Source organism: Carcharodon carcharias, chromosome 15 (assembly GCF_017639515.1).
Source record: "Carcharodon carcharias isolate sCarCar2 chromosome 15, sCarCar2.pri, whole genome shotgun sequence".
In the NCBI taxonomy this organism is placed as follows: domain Eukaryota; kingdom Metazoa; phylum Chordata; class Chondrichthyes; order Lamniformes; family Lamnidae; genus Carcharodon; species Carcharodon carcharias.
The window spans coordinates 97,111,611-97,128,800 of NC_054481.1; the positions used below are offsets into that span (position 1 = coordinate 97,111,611).

At 45.1% G+C, this 17,190-nt stretch overlaps 1 protein-coding gene across 1 annotated transcript in view; it reads right to left on the reverse strand.

Annotated features, from left to right (window-relative positions):
• Positions 1-17,190, reverse strand: part of disp3 (dispatched RND transporter family member 3) — a 753,445-nt gene that overhangs the window by 85,870 nt on the left and 650,385 nt on the right. Inside the window, exon 18 of the mRNA XM_041207440.1 lies at positions 1,329-1,448. Coding sequence (XP_041063374.1) covers positions 1,329-1,448 — 120 coding nt within the window. The remainder of the gene's footprint in view (positions 1-1,328; positions 1,449-17,190) is intronic.

Below are 17,190 nucleotides of genomic sequence, written 5' to 3' on the forward strand. Positions count from 1 at the left end.
CCCTTCAGGTCCTAGGCACACAGAGGTAAGCTGCAGTTTTGATAGTATGGTGGTTTGGCTTGATTAGCTACATTCACAGAGGCCAGGGATGAACATTGGGCCTTCCTAGTTTTGTGGCTCACACAAGGGTTGGAATTTTATGTTGCCCTCCCAGTGCAAATATCAGGAGTGAACTCGCACCCACTCTGCTGGCTTGCCCTGCAGCAATTTAGCAGTTGGCGAGCTTGAGCTGGGTGTTCCGCCCATCTGGGGAGACCAATCAAATGGCCAGCAGCTCTCTGATCACAGCAATACCACTCTGAGCGGTTGCCACTTCTGGGACTACATTCAATCCCCAATGGAGATTGATGCTGGGGCTGGACACCAAGCTAAGTGTGGGGGGGGGTGCTTCGCTGGGACCAGGCTGGCAGGCATTGGCTTGGGGGCTGGGATGATGGGAAGCCAGGGAGAAATGTATGGTTGGGGTAGGGGCGGAGCGGGGGGGTACTTCTGACAGGCCCAGGAAACCAATAGATGAGGTAAACCCCTTGCTTGTCAACACTCCAAGCTGTAAAACCTGCGGGGGGTCTTCCTTGGCACCAGCCTCCACCTGTAGTGGGGAATAGTCCGAATTTAAGTGGCCATTTAAGTGCCTAATTCATCCATGGATGGAGGGCAGCTCAATGCCTCCCTAGCCCTGTGTAAAATTACAGCGAGGGTGGGGGTGGGCTTGTAGGGACTGGAACAATGCCCATGGCATTGTGGCTAATTTTACATCTCTTGCTCACCTGCCAGCTCGTCCCTGGGAAGTGTAAAATTCAGTCCCATGGTGTGTGTATCTCCAAAAACCATCTCCTGAATAGCTTTAGGAAAGAAGGTGAGAAATTGGGCAGGAAAGAAGTAACTTTAAATGGCACAAATGCAGTTGAAGGGAAGTATTAGCACTGTTTACAATTTAGGAAAGAGGAAAGCAGATAAATGATGGGTGGAAAGGAGGCCTGTTCTAAATGGGATGCTCAAAATTGTTCCATTATTATTGGGGCAAATGATTTGTCATCGTTTCAATAGCTCAGAAGCCACCATTTTCACTACCTCAAAGAAATGTTAATGTAAAATTATAGCATTTGGTCAACAACTGCACAAAATCATGGGGTTTATTGCTGCATATTATGCTGTTCCAAACTACTAGCCCCAAGTGTTCTTAAGGGCACATCGTTTACATGCAAAAAATTTTTGACGCACTTAATTTGGTCCAGAACCCAATCAGCTATTCTCTCAGCAGAGGCCAGCATCCATAATGGAGGAGAAACACTGATAACAAAGAGAAAAACAAAGGGGGCACACCTGACCTGTGCCTACAATCTGTGTTGTACCTGCTTTATTCCACAGGAGATTCTGTCCTCGTTTCTTCTTGTCTGAAGATGTTCGCATGTTATTTAGCAGAGGCTGGGGCTTCTCCTGAAACACACCTAATGCACAAGAGCACATCAGTTAGAAAACCAACATATCATTATGTAATGACAACCACAAGTTATGCATTAACAGATTTTCACCCGCTATAGGCAAATACATATGAATGGATGGGGCTGAATCTTCGGCTCGGTGAGTGGGGGCGGGGCCCCATCGTCGAGGTGTAAAATGATGTGGGATGACGTCGGCTGTGCATCCCGACGTCATCACACATCATTTAGATTTTCAGTTCGGAGGGCGTGCAGCCGAGTCAGCTGCGCGCCTGCTGAACTGTCAAAGGAATGAATGAATTAAGCCTATTGAGAAAGCTGCCCATCCAACCTTAAGGTTGGCGGGCAGGCAAAGAGCCCAGGCAGCCTTCACATTTTTCATGGAACCTCATCCATGGGCAGAATGAGGTTTCATGAAGGGTTTATAAATTAAATAAATTTTTTCATTAAAGTTCATTGACATGTCCCAGCTCATGTGACACTATCACATGAGGGGACATGTCTTAAGTTTTTTTTTCTTTATTAACATTTTTGGAACTTAAGCTAATCTCCCTGAAGCAGATCTATGCCTCAGGGAGATTTCTGCGCTTTTTCGCAAGCATGCGCAAAAGAGCGCAGGCCCCAACTCAGGGAACTTCCGGGCACGCATCACGCTGGATGGGCCTTAATTTGCCCGTTCACATAAATTGACGGTGCAGACCCGATCGGGGGCGCCGGCCCGCGCCCGCCCCCACACAGCCCCCGACAGGGGGAAAATTCTCCCCATGAATTAAGAGCAGGAGTAGGCCATTTGGCCCCTTGAGCCTGCCCTGCCATTTAATAAGATCATGGCTGATCTGATTGTGGCCTCAATTCTACTTTTCGTCTACCCCCTATAACCTTTGATGCTCTTGTCACTCAAGAATCTATCTAACTCAGCCTTCAAAATATTCAATGACCCTGCCTCTACTGCACTCTGGGGAACAGAATCCCACAGACTAATGACTCTCTGAGAGAGTCATCCTTCTTAAATGGGGGACCCCTTATTTTTGCAGCAAGCAAATACAATAAAATTATCTGATTAATGTTATCTATCAGGCAAATATAAGACTTTTAGGCCAATCTTTAAACAGTTGAAAATGGCCACATGCTTGCGCTGTCCTCTTGAGCAGGAATGCTATAGGAACGGCATTCAGTTCCTCTATGGTTTCACAGTATAATTATTACAGGATAAAACACACTCTTCACTATCATCTCATGTGTGTTAGCATTAACAAGTTCATAACACAGACGGAGGCAAAAGGCCGCATTGCTCCTGTGTTGCCCTCTGAAAAAGCCCATTTCCCGTTCTGTTTCTGTTACTCGTTTCATTATTTCCTTTTCAAATATTTATCCATTTGTCTTCTATAAGCTGTTATGGGTTCCAGTTCTACCATCTTTTTTATTAGGGCAATCCATGTCCTAATGCAGTCCTTTGCATAAAAGAATTCCTTGTAACTTCTCCTTTCAATCTTTTGGTGATGTTTTTAAATTGATGCCCTCTAGTTACTGACACATTGCCCAGGGGAAATAGATATGTCAGATTCTTATTTGCCTTCCACAATCAATTAGAGAATGCACCTGGAAAGAGATACACAGGAACATCCATGAACTAAGATACTGCAGCTTTAAACCTAATAAAACATCCATCTGCACAAAATAAAACTTCAACCAGTTTAACAGATCAAAGCAAACCTTTATCAGTGGTTTATAAAGGAAAACTGACTGCTACACTGCACAGTGTAACATTGCAATATTTTGCAGCACAAAATTTGATTTGCCCAGAATATATCAAAAGTGGTTTATGTGAGAAAAAATAGTCAAATTATTATGACAGCATATAGTTTTTTTGGACAAATATGTAACTATTATGAGGGAAGGGAAGGTTTCCTAGAGTTGCTGCACAATTGTACTGGTAAAAACAGAGTATACTCTATCACAGGGGTTGGCAACCTTTCAGAAGTGATGTGCTAAGTCTTCATTCATTGACTCTAATTTAAGGTTTTGCATGCTAGTAATGCATTTTAACATTTATAAGGTTTCATCAAAATAGCTTACTAAAATCTTGCCACAACTTAGCCACCGAACATTGCTGTGAAGTGGAATGTCATTATAAGCACTGTGCATCTCTTCCAGCAGTGCTCGAAGCTGTCTGTGAGTCAAAGCAGATCGAGCAACAAGGAATTTCACAATTCACACCACTGGATTCATTACATTATTAAGCTCTGGATTAGAAATTTTAGCACACAGACTTTCTTGATGTATAATACAGTGAAATTTGACTGTTGGGTGGTCAATTTGATCTTCAAGTAACTTTACAAATCCCTTTTGTTTTCTGGCCATGGAAGAAGCACTATCTGTTGTCACACAAAATATTTTTCTGATATCAACACCTTGTTCTTCAAAATGGTTCACATCTTCCCCTTTTGTCATGCCATGCAGGAGTTTTAGGCAACAAAGTTCCTCTCAGATTTCATCAGAAGCACATATATCTTGCAACAATTGCCAAACGTGGAACCTAATTTATATCCATGCTCTCATCCAGTGCAATGCTAACTACTGCTGTGTCTTTTAATACAACCATCTGTTTTTCATTAATGCATTCTGCCATTTCACTTATGTGTCTCTCAATGGTTCTAGCAGAGCAAAGCAGTTCTTTTATTCGAGATACAATTGCATCTTTATTTGGCAAATCATTGAAAATAAACTTCGAATTGCTGAGGAAAGCTTCTTTTATATATTCCTGATCTGTATACAGCTTTCCATTTCTTGAAATGCACTATGCAATTTTGTAATTTCTTTCTGTGGCTTGATTGTTACACTTAAGCGTTTAAAAATATTGTTTTGCTTCTCATATTTTGCTACTGCCTTTTTGACCAATTCAATCTTGTCCACTTCGTCAAGAATGGTTTTCTCATGCTACATTTGAAAATGTCGTTGAACATTTGATTTGCGACAAACAACACTTCACAACAGAAAGCACAGACAGCATGGTCCTTCTCTTGAATAAGTCCAAATTCCTCTATTCAACATGACTGAAATGAACTGACATCTTACTTTGCTTTCTTTTCAAATTGTCAAATGCACCCCTCAATTAACAGTGAAAAAGAAATGACAGATGGCATGCACAACGTCAAATGCACTGCATTCTTCTGCATTACATAATACTGATGTAAGATGGAAATCAAGGCTTTAAAATATCCCTATAATGAATAAAACACAAGCATTCACTATCTGAATTCTATATATCTTTTATCAATGTAACATACCTTCTTGGGATAAGTAAATGACAAAACATTTCTTCTTCAGAGCTTTTTGTGCCGTTAATTGGATGAGCAGTGCAAGTGCCAGCCAAACTCACCTGGTTCACTGATATCCTTGAGGGATACCTGGTCTGACCTACAAGTGACTCCAAGTCTGCAATAATGTGGCTGACTCTTAAATGCCCTCTGAAATGGCCTAGCAAGCCACTCAGTTGTATCAAACCGCTAAATAGTCAATAAAAAGAATGAAACCAAATGGACCACCCGGCATCAACCGATGCACCGGAAATGACAACAGCAAACCCAGCCCTATCAACCCTGCAAAGTCCTCCTTATTAACATCTGGAGACTTGTGCCAAAATTGGGAGAGCTGTCTCACAGACTAATCAAGCAACAGCCTGACATAGTCATAATCACAGAATCAGACCTTACAGATTATGTCCCAGACACCACCATCACCATCCCTGGGTACATCCTGTCCCACTGGCAGGACAGACCCAGCAGAGGTGGCAGCACAGTGGTATACAGTCAGGAGGGAGCAGCCCTGGGAGTCCTCAATATCAGTTCTGGCCCCCATGAAGTCTCATGGCATCAAGTCAAACATGGGCAAGGAAATCTCCTGCTAATTACTACTCCATCATGTTGTGTGACACTATACCACCATGTTAAATGGGATAGATTCGAACAGATCTAGCAACTCAAGACTGGGCATCCGTGAGGCAATGTGGACCAATAGCAGCAGCAGAATTGTACTCAACCACAATCTATAAACTGATGGCTTGGCATATCCCCCACTCTGCCATTACCACCAAGCCAGGGTATCAAAGCTGGTTCAATGAAGAATGCGGGAGTGCATGCCAGGAACAGCACCAGGCATACCAAAAAATGAGGTGTCAACCTGGTGAAGCTACAACACAGGACTACATGGGTGCCAAGCAGCATAAGCAGCAAGTAATAGACAGAGCTAAGTGATTCCACAGCAGTGGATCAGAACTAAGCTGTGCAGTCCTGCCATATCCAGTTGTGAATGGTGATGGACAATTAAACAACTCACTGGTGGAGGAGGCTCCACAAATATTCCCATCCTCAGTGATGGGGGAGGCCAGCGCATCAATGCACAAGATAAGGCTGAAGCATTCACAACAATCTTCAGCCAGAAGTGCTGAGTGGATGATCCATCTCGGCCTCCTCTGGAGGTCCCCAACATCACGGAAGCCTGTCTTCAGTCTATTCGATTCACTCCATGAGATATCAAGAAATGGCTGAAGCAAAAACTATGGGCCCTGACAACATTCCAGCAATAGTACTGAAATCTTGTGTTCCAGAACTTGCCGCACCCCTAGCCAAGCTATTCCAGTACAGCTACAACACTGGCATCAACCCGGCAATGTGGAAAATTGCCAGGGTATGTCCTGTACACAAAAAGCAGGACAAATTCAACCCGGCCAATTACTGCCCCATCAGTCTACTCTTGATCATCAGTAAAGTGATGGAAGGTGTCATCAACAGTGCTATTAAGCGGCACTTGCTGAGCAATAACCTGCTCACTGACATTCAGTTTGGGTTCTGCCAGGATCACTCAGCTCCTAACATCATTACAGGCTTGGTTCAAATATGGACAAAATAGCTGAACTCCAGAGGTGAGCTGGGAGTGACCGCCCTTGACATCAAAGCAGCATTTGTCTGAGTGTGGCATCAAGGGCCCCTAGCAAAACTCGAGTCAAAGGGAATTAGGGGAAAACATTCCACTAGTTGGAGTCATAGCCAACACAAAGGAAGATGGTTGTGGTTGTTTGAGGTCAATCATCACAGTTCTAGGACACCACTGCAGGAGTTCCTCAGGGTAGTTCCGAGGCCCACTATCTTCAGCTGCTTCATCAATGACCTTCCTTCCATCATAAGGTCAGAGGTGGGGATGTTCATTGACGATTGCACAATGTTCAGCATCAGTCATGACTCCTTATATACTGAAGCAGTCCATGTCCAAATGCAGCAAGAACTGGACAATATCCAGGCTTGAGCTGACAAGTGGTAAATAACGTTCGGACCACACAAGTGCCAGGAAATGACCATCTCCAACAAGAGAGAATCTAACCATCACCCCTTGACATTCAATGGCATTATCATCAGTGAATCCATCACTATCAACATCCTGGGGGTTACCATTGACAAGAAACTGAACTGGACTAGCCATATAAATACTGTGGCTACAAGAGCAGGTCAGAGGCTAGGAATCCCATGGTGAGTAATTAACCTCCTGACTCCCCAAAGCCTGTTCACCATCTACAAGGCACAAGTCAGGAGTGTGATGGAATACTCTTCACTTGCCTGGATGAGAGCAGCTCCAACAACAGTCAAGAAGCTTGACACCATCCAAGACAAAGCAGCCACAAACATTCATTCCCTCTGCCACCGACGCACAGTAGCAGCAGTGTGTACCAACTACAAGATGCACTGCAGGAACTCACCAAGGCTCCTTTGTAGCACCTTCCAAACCCAGGACTGCTACCATCTAGGAGGACAATGGCAGCAGGTACTTGGGAACACCAGCACCTAGAAGTTACCCTCCAAGCCACACGCCATCCTGACTTGGAAATATATTGCTGTTTCTTCACTGTTGCTCGGTCAAAATCCTGGAACTCCCTCCTGAACAGCATTGTGGGTGTACCTACACCACAGGGACTGCAGTTGTTCAAGAAGGCAGCTCGCCACCTTCTTCTCAAAGGAAATTAGGGATGGGCAATAAATACTGACTTAGCCAGCGATGCTCACATCCCGTAAATGAATAAAAAAAAGAACATGCCACCCTTGGCATGCATGCCATAGTTTGCCGAGTCCTGCTCTATCAGCTGGAAGGTTTCTTATATTTGCCTTCTTTAGCTAAGTAATAAAGAGTATACTTCTTGTTACTTAGCTAAAGAAAGCAAACAGAAGAAATCTTTTAGCTATGTGTGTGATGTTGCTCCCACTTTACGATCAGATGAAATCTCTCCTTGCAAAATCTAAACAAGCAATTATGAAATACTGGTTTTAAATAATTCTGGGCAGAACACCATGTACGATCCTCCACACTGTAATAACATCAGTGTAGCATCAGCAACTTTTCCTAGCATTTGTCAATACAATATGTGTTTAAGGGTTAATTTCTATCTAAAGTCTAGTCTTCTCTTTAATGTGACAATTAACTAAAAGTTTCTTTTCAGTTAGGAGAGGTTGAGGTTTAGTCCAACTTTAAATCGGGGGTCTCTCCCCCTACCAGAAGATCATCGAGGCCCCCACCCACCATCCATCTTCCACCAAAGGCACCCACCTAGACTTTCCCTTTTCCCTCCTGTGCCTCCCTGTCCTCTACTTCTCTCCCTCCTCTCCTCTCCTCTATTTAATATCTCAGAGGGGGAGGTTAATTCCACCTTTCTCCCCCTCTCCCCCCCAGGGAGGAGCTTTATTATATAAAAAAAAATTAAATCAGGGGTACACAGGTTCTGCTTGGAGCTGCAGCCAGTTAATTAGATAACTGGTTTAAACTGGTGTTCAGAAGCTTGAATAAGGGAACGTATAAATAGGCCTTCTCCAGTGTTGCTTTTGTCTGCTCTGGAGTGCTACTTTGTGTGCATTAGAGTGCTTAAGTTGGAGTTTGGTGATTGAGAGAGTTTGGTGAAAAGGGAAGGAAGTGATCCTTTCGTTTTCTACCTTTCCTACCCTTCCAGTAGCTGGGTAGCTGGCTGTCACTTGGCTACAAGGAGAGGTCCATAAAGCAGCGAGAGTTTGGTGAGAGAGAGGGAGAGCCCTGAAAAAGCAGTGGAGAGAGAGTGTAGTATATAGACCACCAACCAGTGGAGAGATGCAAGAATTATAGAGTAATTGTAATGGGGGACTTTAATTATCCAAATATAGACTGGGATAGGAATAGTGCAAAGGGACAAGAGGGGCGAGAGTCCCTGGAATGTGTTCAAGATAATTTTCTGCAGCAGCATGTTTCCAGTCCAACAAAAGGCCAGGCACTGTTGAACCTGGTTCTGGAGAATGAGTTGGCCCAAGTGGATCAAATATCATCATAAAGTTTAGGTTGGCCATGGTAAAGGACAAGGAACAATCCAGAACAGGGGTAAATAACTGGGGGAAAGCCAACTTTGATGGCATGAGAATGCATCTGAGTCAAGTGAGTTGGAATCAAATTGACAGAAAAGGTGGTGGTTGATCAATGGGTCAGCTTCAAAGAAAAAGTAATGCAGGCAATGTCAAGGTATATTCCCTTGATGATGACAGAGATACAGGTGAAGATCAAAAGAACAACAGATGTCAGGTAGGAAATATGATGGAGAATCAGGCTGAATGTAGAAGGACCAGAAGGGAAGTGAAAAAACTAATATTAAAAGCAAGGAGAAACCATGAAAGGAGACTGGCAGCAAACATAAAAGAGAATCCCAAGGTCTTCTATAGACATATAATAATAAAAGTGGTGAAAGAAAGAGTAGGGCCAATTAGGGATAAAAAATTAGGGACGCACGTAGAGACAGGAGAAATAGCGGAGGTATTAAATGAATACTTTGCATGTGTCTTCAGAAAGGAAGAAGATGCTACCCAGGCTGAGGTGAGAGAGGAGGTAACTGGTACACTCAAAGAATTTAAAATAGAGAAGGAGATGTTGGAAATATTATTTTTACTTAAAAAAGATAAAGTACAAGGACTGGATGCATTTTGATTTATTCATTCATGGGATGTGGGCGTCACTGGCTAGGCCAGCTTTTATTGCCCATCCCTAATTGCCCTTGAGAAGATGGTGGTGAACTGCCTTCTTGAACCACTGCAGTCCATGTTGTGTAGGTAAGCCCACAGTGCTGTTAGGGAGGGAGTACCAGGATTTTGACCCAGCAACAGTGAAGGAATAGTGACATATTTCCAAGTCAGGATTATGTGTGGTTTGGAGTGGAACTTTCAGGTGGTGGCATTCCAATGTGTCTGCTGCCCTTGTCCTTCCAGATGGTAGCAGTCATTAGTTTGGAAGCTGCTGTCTAAGGAATCTTGGTGAGTTCCTGCAGTGCATCTTGTAGATGGTACGCACTGCTGCCACTGTGCCTTGGTGGTGGAGAGAGTGAATGTTTGTGGATGGGGTGCCAATCAAGCAGGCTGCTTTGACCTGAGCGGTGTCAAGCTTCTTGAATGTTGTTGGAGCTGCACTCATCCAGGCATGGGAGAGTATTCCATCCCGCTTCTGACTTGTGCCTTGTAGATGGTGGACAGGCTTTGGAGAGTTAGGAGGTTAATTACTTGCTGTGGGATTCCTAGCCTCTGACCTGCTCTTGTAGCCACAGTATTTATATGGCTAGTCCAGTTCAGTTTCTGGTCAATGGTAACCCCCTGGATGTTGACAGTGGGGGATTCAGTGATGGTAATGCCATTGAATGTCAAGGGTAATTAGATTCTCTTTTGTTGGAGATAGTTATTGCCTGGCACTTGTGTGGAGTGCAAATGTTACTTGCCACTTGTCAGCCCAAGCCTGGATATTGTCCAGTTCTTGCTGCATTTGGACATGGAGTGCTTCAGTATCTGAATAGTACTGAACATAGTGCAAACACCAGCAAACATCTCCATTCTGGCTTTTTGATGGAAGGAAGGTCATTGATGAAGTAGCTGAAGATGGTTGGGCCTAGGACACTACGCTGAGAGAAGTGAGAGTGGAAATTGCAGAGGCACTAGTGATAATCACGCAGTCTTCTTTTGACACAGGGGTGGTGCCAGATGATTGGAAAGTTGCGAAGGTTATACCCTTGTTCAAAAAGGGGTGTAAGGATAAAGCAGGCAACTATAGACGAGTCAGTTTGACTTTAGCGGTAGGGAAACTTCTGGAAACTATAGTTTGGGACAAAATCAATAATCACTTAGAGAAGTACAGGATAATTAAGGAAAGCTAGCATGGATTCAATAAGGGAAAATCATGTTTAGCTAACCTGCTGGAGTTTTTGTGGACATAACAGAGAGGTCGATAAGGGCAATGCTGTTGGTGTGGTATATATGGATTTTTAAAAGACATTTGATGCAGTGCCACACAACAGATTTGTGAGCAAAATTCTAGCTCATGGAATGAAAGGGAAAATAGGCATTTAGATAAGAAGTTGGCTGAGTGACAGGAAACAGAGTAGTGATAAATGGTTGCTTTTCAGATTGGAGGAAGGTTTGTAGTGGAGTTCCCCAGGGGTCAGTGATGGGGCTCTTCCTGATATATTAATGAACTAGACTGTGGTGTTCAGGGCATGATTTCCAAATTTGCAGATGATACAAAGATTGGAAACATTGTCAACTGTGATGAGGATAGTCTTAAACTTCAAAAAGACAGACATGTTGTTGGATTGTGCAGACACGTGGCAGGTGAAACTCAATGCAGAGAAGTGTGAGGTGATTCACTTTGGCAGGGCAAATATAGAGAGACAATACAAAATAAAGGGAGAAACTCTATAGGAGGTGCAGGAACAGAGGGATCTCAGTGTATATGTACATATGTCATTGAAGATGGCAGGGCATGTTGAGAGAGCAGTTAATAAAGCATATAGTATCTTAGAGTTTATTAATAGGGGCATTGAGTACAAGAGTAAGGAAGTCATGTTGAACTTGTATAAGACACTTTGATAGCAATGAAAATGCTGAGTTGATAAAGTGCTAGCTAGATTTCACTTATTTCTTTTCCATTTGAAATTTTACAGAAACAGGCCATTCTGATCAACTCTAGAGACCTGAGCACAAAAATCTAGGCTGACGCTTTACTGCAATATTGACAGAGTGTTGCACTGTTGGACGTGCTGCCCTTTGGATAAGACAGTCAACCAAGGAGTTATCAACAGTATATTGGCCAATGCTTTTTCCTCAATCACATCACTAGAACATAGATTATCTAGCCATTAACCCATTGCCCCTACCTCTCACCATTCCCCCTGGTAGATCCCTTCAACAGTGGCTCACTCCTTACCCTGGGACAGGGAGGCCTAGCTGGAAGGATGAGAAATGGTAAGGCAGTACTTTTAATTGTACGAGTTTGCTTTGTGCAAATTGATTGCTGTATTTCCTGCTTTACAATGGTGAACACATTTCAAAAATCCTAAGATTGTGAACAGCATTGTTTAAATGCAAGTCTTTCTTTCTTTAACTGGTTTATGCCGAACTTTGTGCTCCATACAAGCCTCTTCCCGCCCTACTGCATCTTACTCCACCAGCATATCGTTTTATTTTTCTACCTCATATATTTCTTTAGCTTCTTCTTAAATGTAGTTGTGATGCAGTCTATTTTTAAAATTACTTCAATTCCAAATATAAATTTAGAAGAAAAGGTACAACAAATATATAGGCAACAGTGGTGAATATTGAGATTTTGCCATTGTTGCGCATCCAGAGCCGGAAGAAGTTGTGACTTGCACAAATGCGTGCTGTTTACCTGGGAAGTTCAAAATTCTAATGGGTAGAATTAAGTTGCCCAGTCCCCTCTGAGAATGTAAGCAGCAATGATCTTAGAGTTGGAGACTTGGGCTTGGTGTAACATACTTACTTAGGTATTTACCCTCTTAGGCGCAGGACAATGATTAATAGTGGGAGCTATTCTAGGAAGGCCTGAAAAACACCCCCACATTCCTGACAATACTCACCACCAGCCCCACATCTTCGACAATGCTCAACTCCCCCTCACAACAATGCTCACAACCCTGTATCTCCGACAATGTTCACAACAACCCCACACCCTCTCCTGACAATGCTGGTCCTGGACACACCCCTGACAATGCTCACCAGCCTCCCAAAGCCCCCGCCCGACAATGCTCAGCCTAGCCTGTACCCCCTGACTGTGCTCACCTTCCCTGCACCCACTCCCAACAATGCACAATCCCTATTACCTCCAACAATGCTCATGCACCCTCCCTGACAATACTCACTCCCCCAATACACCTCACTCAATGCCCCTCTTAACAATGCTCAACCTCTCCATTCCCACTGACTTCGCTACCCACCCCCATCCAAACTCAAAACAACAATTAAATGTCTCAAGCATTAGAAATGGCTCAAAAAAACTTTAACAACTTAAAAAACTTACCATAACACTGTATGCATGCTGACCTTAAGTGGAGTTACCTGAGCTGGCGACATCAGAAGGGGTGGTAGCCACCCCGCTCCTTCTTCTTGCCAGTCCCCTTGGTGGATCCCTTCAATCGTGATAAAAACAAAAAAACTGCGGATGCTGGAAATCCAAAACAAAAACAGAATTACCTGGAAAAACTCAGCAGGTCTGGCAGCATCGGCGGAGAAGAAAAGAGTTGACGTTTCGAGTCCTCATGACCCTTCGACAGAACTTGCGTTCAAGTCCAAGAAAGAGTTGAAATATAAGCTGGTTTAAGGTGTGTGTGTGGGGGGCGGAGAGATAGAGAGACAAAGAGGTGGGGGGGGGGGGGGGGGTGTGGTTGTAGGGACAAACAAGCAGTGATAGAAGCAGATCATCAAAAGATGACAACGACAATAGTACAATAGAACACATAGGTGTTAAAATTAAAGTTGGTGATATTATCTAAACGAATGTGCTAATTAAGAATGGATGGTAGGGCACTCAAGGTATAGCTCTAGTGGGTTTTTTTTTATATAATGGAAATAGGTGGGAAAAGGAAAATCTTTATAACTTATTGGAAAAAAAAGGGAAGAGGGAAACAGAAAGGGGGTGGGGATGGGGGAGGGAGCTTACGACCTAAAGTTGTTGAATTCAATATTCAGTCCGGAAGGCTGTAAAGTCCCTAGTCGGAAGATGAGGTGTTGTTCCTCCAGTTTGCGTTGGGCTTCACTGGAACAATGCAGCAAGCCAAGGACAGACATGTGGGCAAGAGAGCAGGGTGGAGTGTTGAAATGGCAAGCGACAGGGAGGTTTGGGTCATTCTTGCAGACAGACCGCAGGTGTTCTGCAAAGCGGTCGCCCAGTTTACGTTTGGTCTCTCCAATGTAGAGGAGACCACATTGGGAGCAACGAATGCAGTAGACTAAGTTGGGGGAAATGCAAGTGAAATGCTGCTTCACTTGAAAGGAGTGTTTGGGTCCTTGGACGGTGAGGAGAGAGGAAGAGAAGGGGCAGGTGTTGCATCTTTTGCGTGGGCATGGGGTGGTGCCATAGGAGGGGGTTGAGGAGTAGGGGGTGATGGAGGAGTGGACCAGGGTGTCCCGGAGGGAGCGATCCCTACGGAATGCCGATAAGGGGGGTGAAGGGAAGATGTGTTTGGTGGTGGCATCATGCTGGAGTTGGCGGAAATGGCGGAGGATGATCCTTTGAATGCGGAGGCTGGTGGGGTGATAAGTGAGGACAAGGGGGACCCTATCATGTTTCTGGGAGGGAGGAGAAGGCGTGAGGGCGGATGCGCGGGAGATGGGCCGGACACGGTTGAGGGCCCTGTCAACGACCGTGGGTGGAAAACCTCGGTTAAGGAAGAAGGAGGACATGTCAGAGGAACTGTTTTTGAATGTAGCATCATCGGAACATATGCGACGGAGGCGAAGGAACTGAGAAAATGGGATGGAGTCCTTACAGGAAGCGGGGTGTGAGGAGCTGTAGTCGAGATAGCTGTGGGAGTCGGTGGGTTTGTAATGGATATTGGTGGACAGTCTATCACCAGAGATTGAGACAGAGAGGTCAAGGAAGGGAAGGGAAGTGTCAGAGATGGACCACGTGAAAATGATGGAGGGGTGGAGATTGAAAGCAAAATTAATAAATTTTTCCAAGTCCTGACGAGAGCATGAAGCGGCACCGAAGTAATCATCGATGTACCGGAGAAAGAGTTGTGGAAGGGGGCCGGAGTAGGACTGCAACAAGGAATGTTCCACATACCCCATAAAGAGACAGGCATAGCTGGGGCCCATGCGGGTACCCATAGCCACACCTTTTATTTGGAGGAAGTGAGAGGAGTTGAAGGAGAAATTGTTCAGTGTGAGAACAAGTTCAGCCAGACGGAGGAGAGTAGTGGTGGATGGGGATTGTTCGGGCCTCTGTTCGAGGAAGAAGCTAAGGGCCCTCAGACCATCCTGGTGGGGGATGGAGGTGTAGAGGGATTGGACGTCCATGGTGAAGAGGAAGCGGTTGGGGCCAGGGAACTGGAAATTGTTGATGTGACGTAAGGTGTCAGAGGAATCACGGATGTAGGTGGGAAGGGACTGGACAAGGGGAGAGAGAAGGGAGTCAAGATAACGAGAAATGAGTTCTGTGGGGCAGGAACAAGCTGAGACGATCGGTCTACCGGGGCAGTTCTGTTTGTGGATTTTGGGTAGGAGATAGAAGCGGGCCGTCCGAGGTTGGGAGACTATCAGGTTGGAAGCTGTGGGAGGGAGATCCCCAGAGGAGATGAGGTCAGTGACAGTCCTGGAAACAATGGCTTGATGTTCAGTGGTGGGGTCATGGTCCAGGGAGAGGTAGGAGGAAGTGTCTGCGAGTTGACGCTCAGCCTCCGCGAGGTAGAGGTCAGTGCGCCAGACAACAACAGCACCACCCTTGTCAGCGGGTTTGATGACAATGTGAGGGTTGGACCTGAGAGAATGGAGTGCAGTAAGTTCAGAGAGAGACAGGTTAGAATGGGTGAGAGGAGCAGAGAAATTGAGACGACTAATGTCGCGCCGACAGTTCTCAATGAAAAGATCAAGAGAAGGTAAGAATCCAGAGGGAGGGGTCCAGGTGGAGGGAGAATATTGGAGATGGGTAAAAGGATCCGTTGAACTGGGAGAGGACTCCTGCCCAAAGAAGTGAGCCCGGAGACGAAGACGGCGGAAGAAGAGTTCAGCATCATGCCGAGCCCGAAATTCATTGAGGTGAGGGCGTAAGGGTATGAAACTAAGTCCTTTGCTGAGCACTGAACGTTCAGCATCGGAGAGGGGAAGGTCAGGGGGTATAGTGAATACACGGCTGGGGTTGGGATTGGAAAAAAGGGTGGGGACGGAGGAACAGGCAGGGGTGGAGGGTCCTAGATGGGTGTTGGTGTCAATGAGTTGTTGCAGCTTGCGTTCCTTAGCACTTGAGAGAAAGAGAAAAAGTTTCTTGTTGAGGCGTCGGATGAGCCGAAGGATAAAATGAAACTGGGGGCACGCGCAGCTTTGAAAAAGGGTACGGCGGTGCTGCTGGAGGGAGAGGTCGAGTGTGTTCATATGGCGGCGCATGGCACTGAGTGTGGATTTCAGAATGTGACGGGAACAGCAGTCCGAGAAACGTTTTATGTCCCGGAGATACCTGTAATCCTGGGTGGGTTCGAAACATGAGGGGTGGAATTTCAGTTGAAATCCACGTGGGGTAAGTCGGAGACGGAGACAGTCACTGAGAAAGGAGATATGGCTGTGAAAGCGGGTTTTAGTAAACACCTTGTCAAACACTAGGAGGGAAATGGAAAGCAAGGAAGGTGAGCAAGACAACAGAGAGATACGGAAATCTTGTCGCAGAGAGGAACAGAACTTCTTCAAGGAGGTAGGCATTTCTTGAAGAGCAGTGGCAGTCAATTAAACACAGAGATAAAAACAAAAAAACTGCGGATGCTGGAAATCCAAAACAAAAACAGAATTACCTGGAAAAACTCAGCAGGTCTGGCAGCATCGGCGGAGAAGAAAAGAGTTGACGTTTCGAGTCCTCATGACCCTTCGACAGAACTTGTGTTCGAGTCCAAGAAAGAGTTGAAATATAAGCTGGTTTAAGGTGTGTGTGTGGGGGGCGGAGAGATAGAGAGACAAAGAGGTGGGGGGTGGGGTGTGGTTGTAGGGACAAACAAGCAGTGATAGAAGCAGATCATCAAAAGATGTCAACGACAATAGTACAATAGAACACATAGGTGTTAAAATTAAAGTTGGTGATATTATCTAAATGAATGTGCTAATTAAGAATGGATGGTAGGGCACTCAAGGTATAGCTCTAGTGGGTTTTTTTTTATATAATGGAAATAGGTGGGAAAAGGAAAATCTTTATAACTTATTGGAAAAAAAAGGGAAGGGGGAAACAGAAAGGGGGTGGGGATGGGGGAGGGAGCTTACGACCTAAAGTTGTTGAATTCAATATTCAGTCCGGAAGGCTGTAAAGTCCCTAGTCGGAAGATGAGGTGTTGTTCCTCCAGTTTGCGTTGGGCTTCACTGGAACAATGCAGCAAGCCAAGGACAGACATGTGGGCAAGAGAGCAGGGTGGAGTGTTGAAGTGGCAAGCGACAGGGAGGTTTGGGTCATTCTTGCGGACAGACCGCAGGTGTTCTGCAAAGCGGTCGCCCAGTTTACGTTTGGTCTCTCCAATGTAGAGGAGACCACATTGGGAGCAACGAATGCAGTGGACTAAGTTGGGGGAAATGCAAGTGAAATGCTGCTTCACTTGAAAGGAGTGTTTGGGTCCTTGGACGGTGAGGAGAGAGGAAGAGAAGGGGCAGGTGTTGCATCTTTTGCGTGGGCATGGGGTGGTGCCATAGGAGGGGGTTGAGGAGTAGGGGGTGATGGAGGAGTGGAC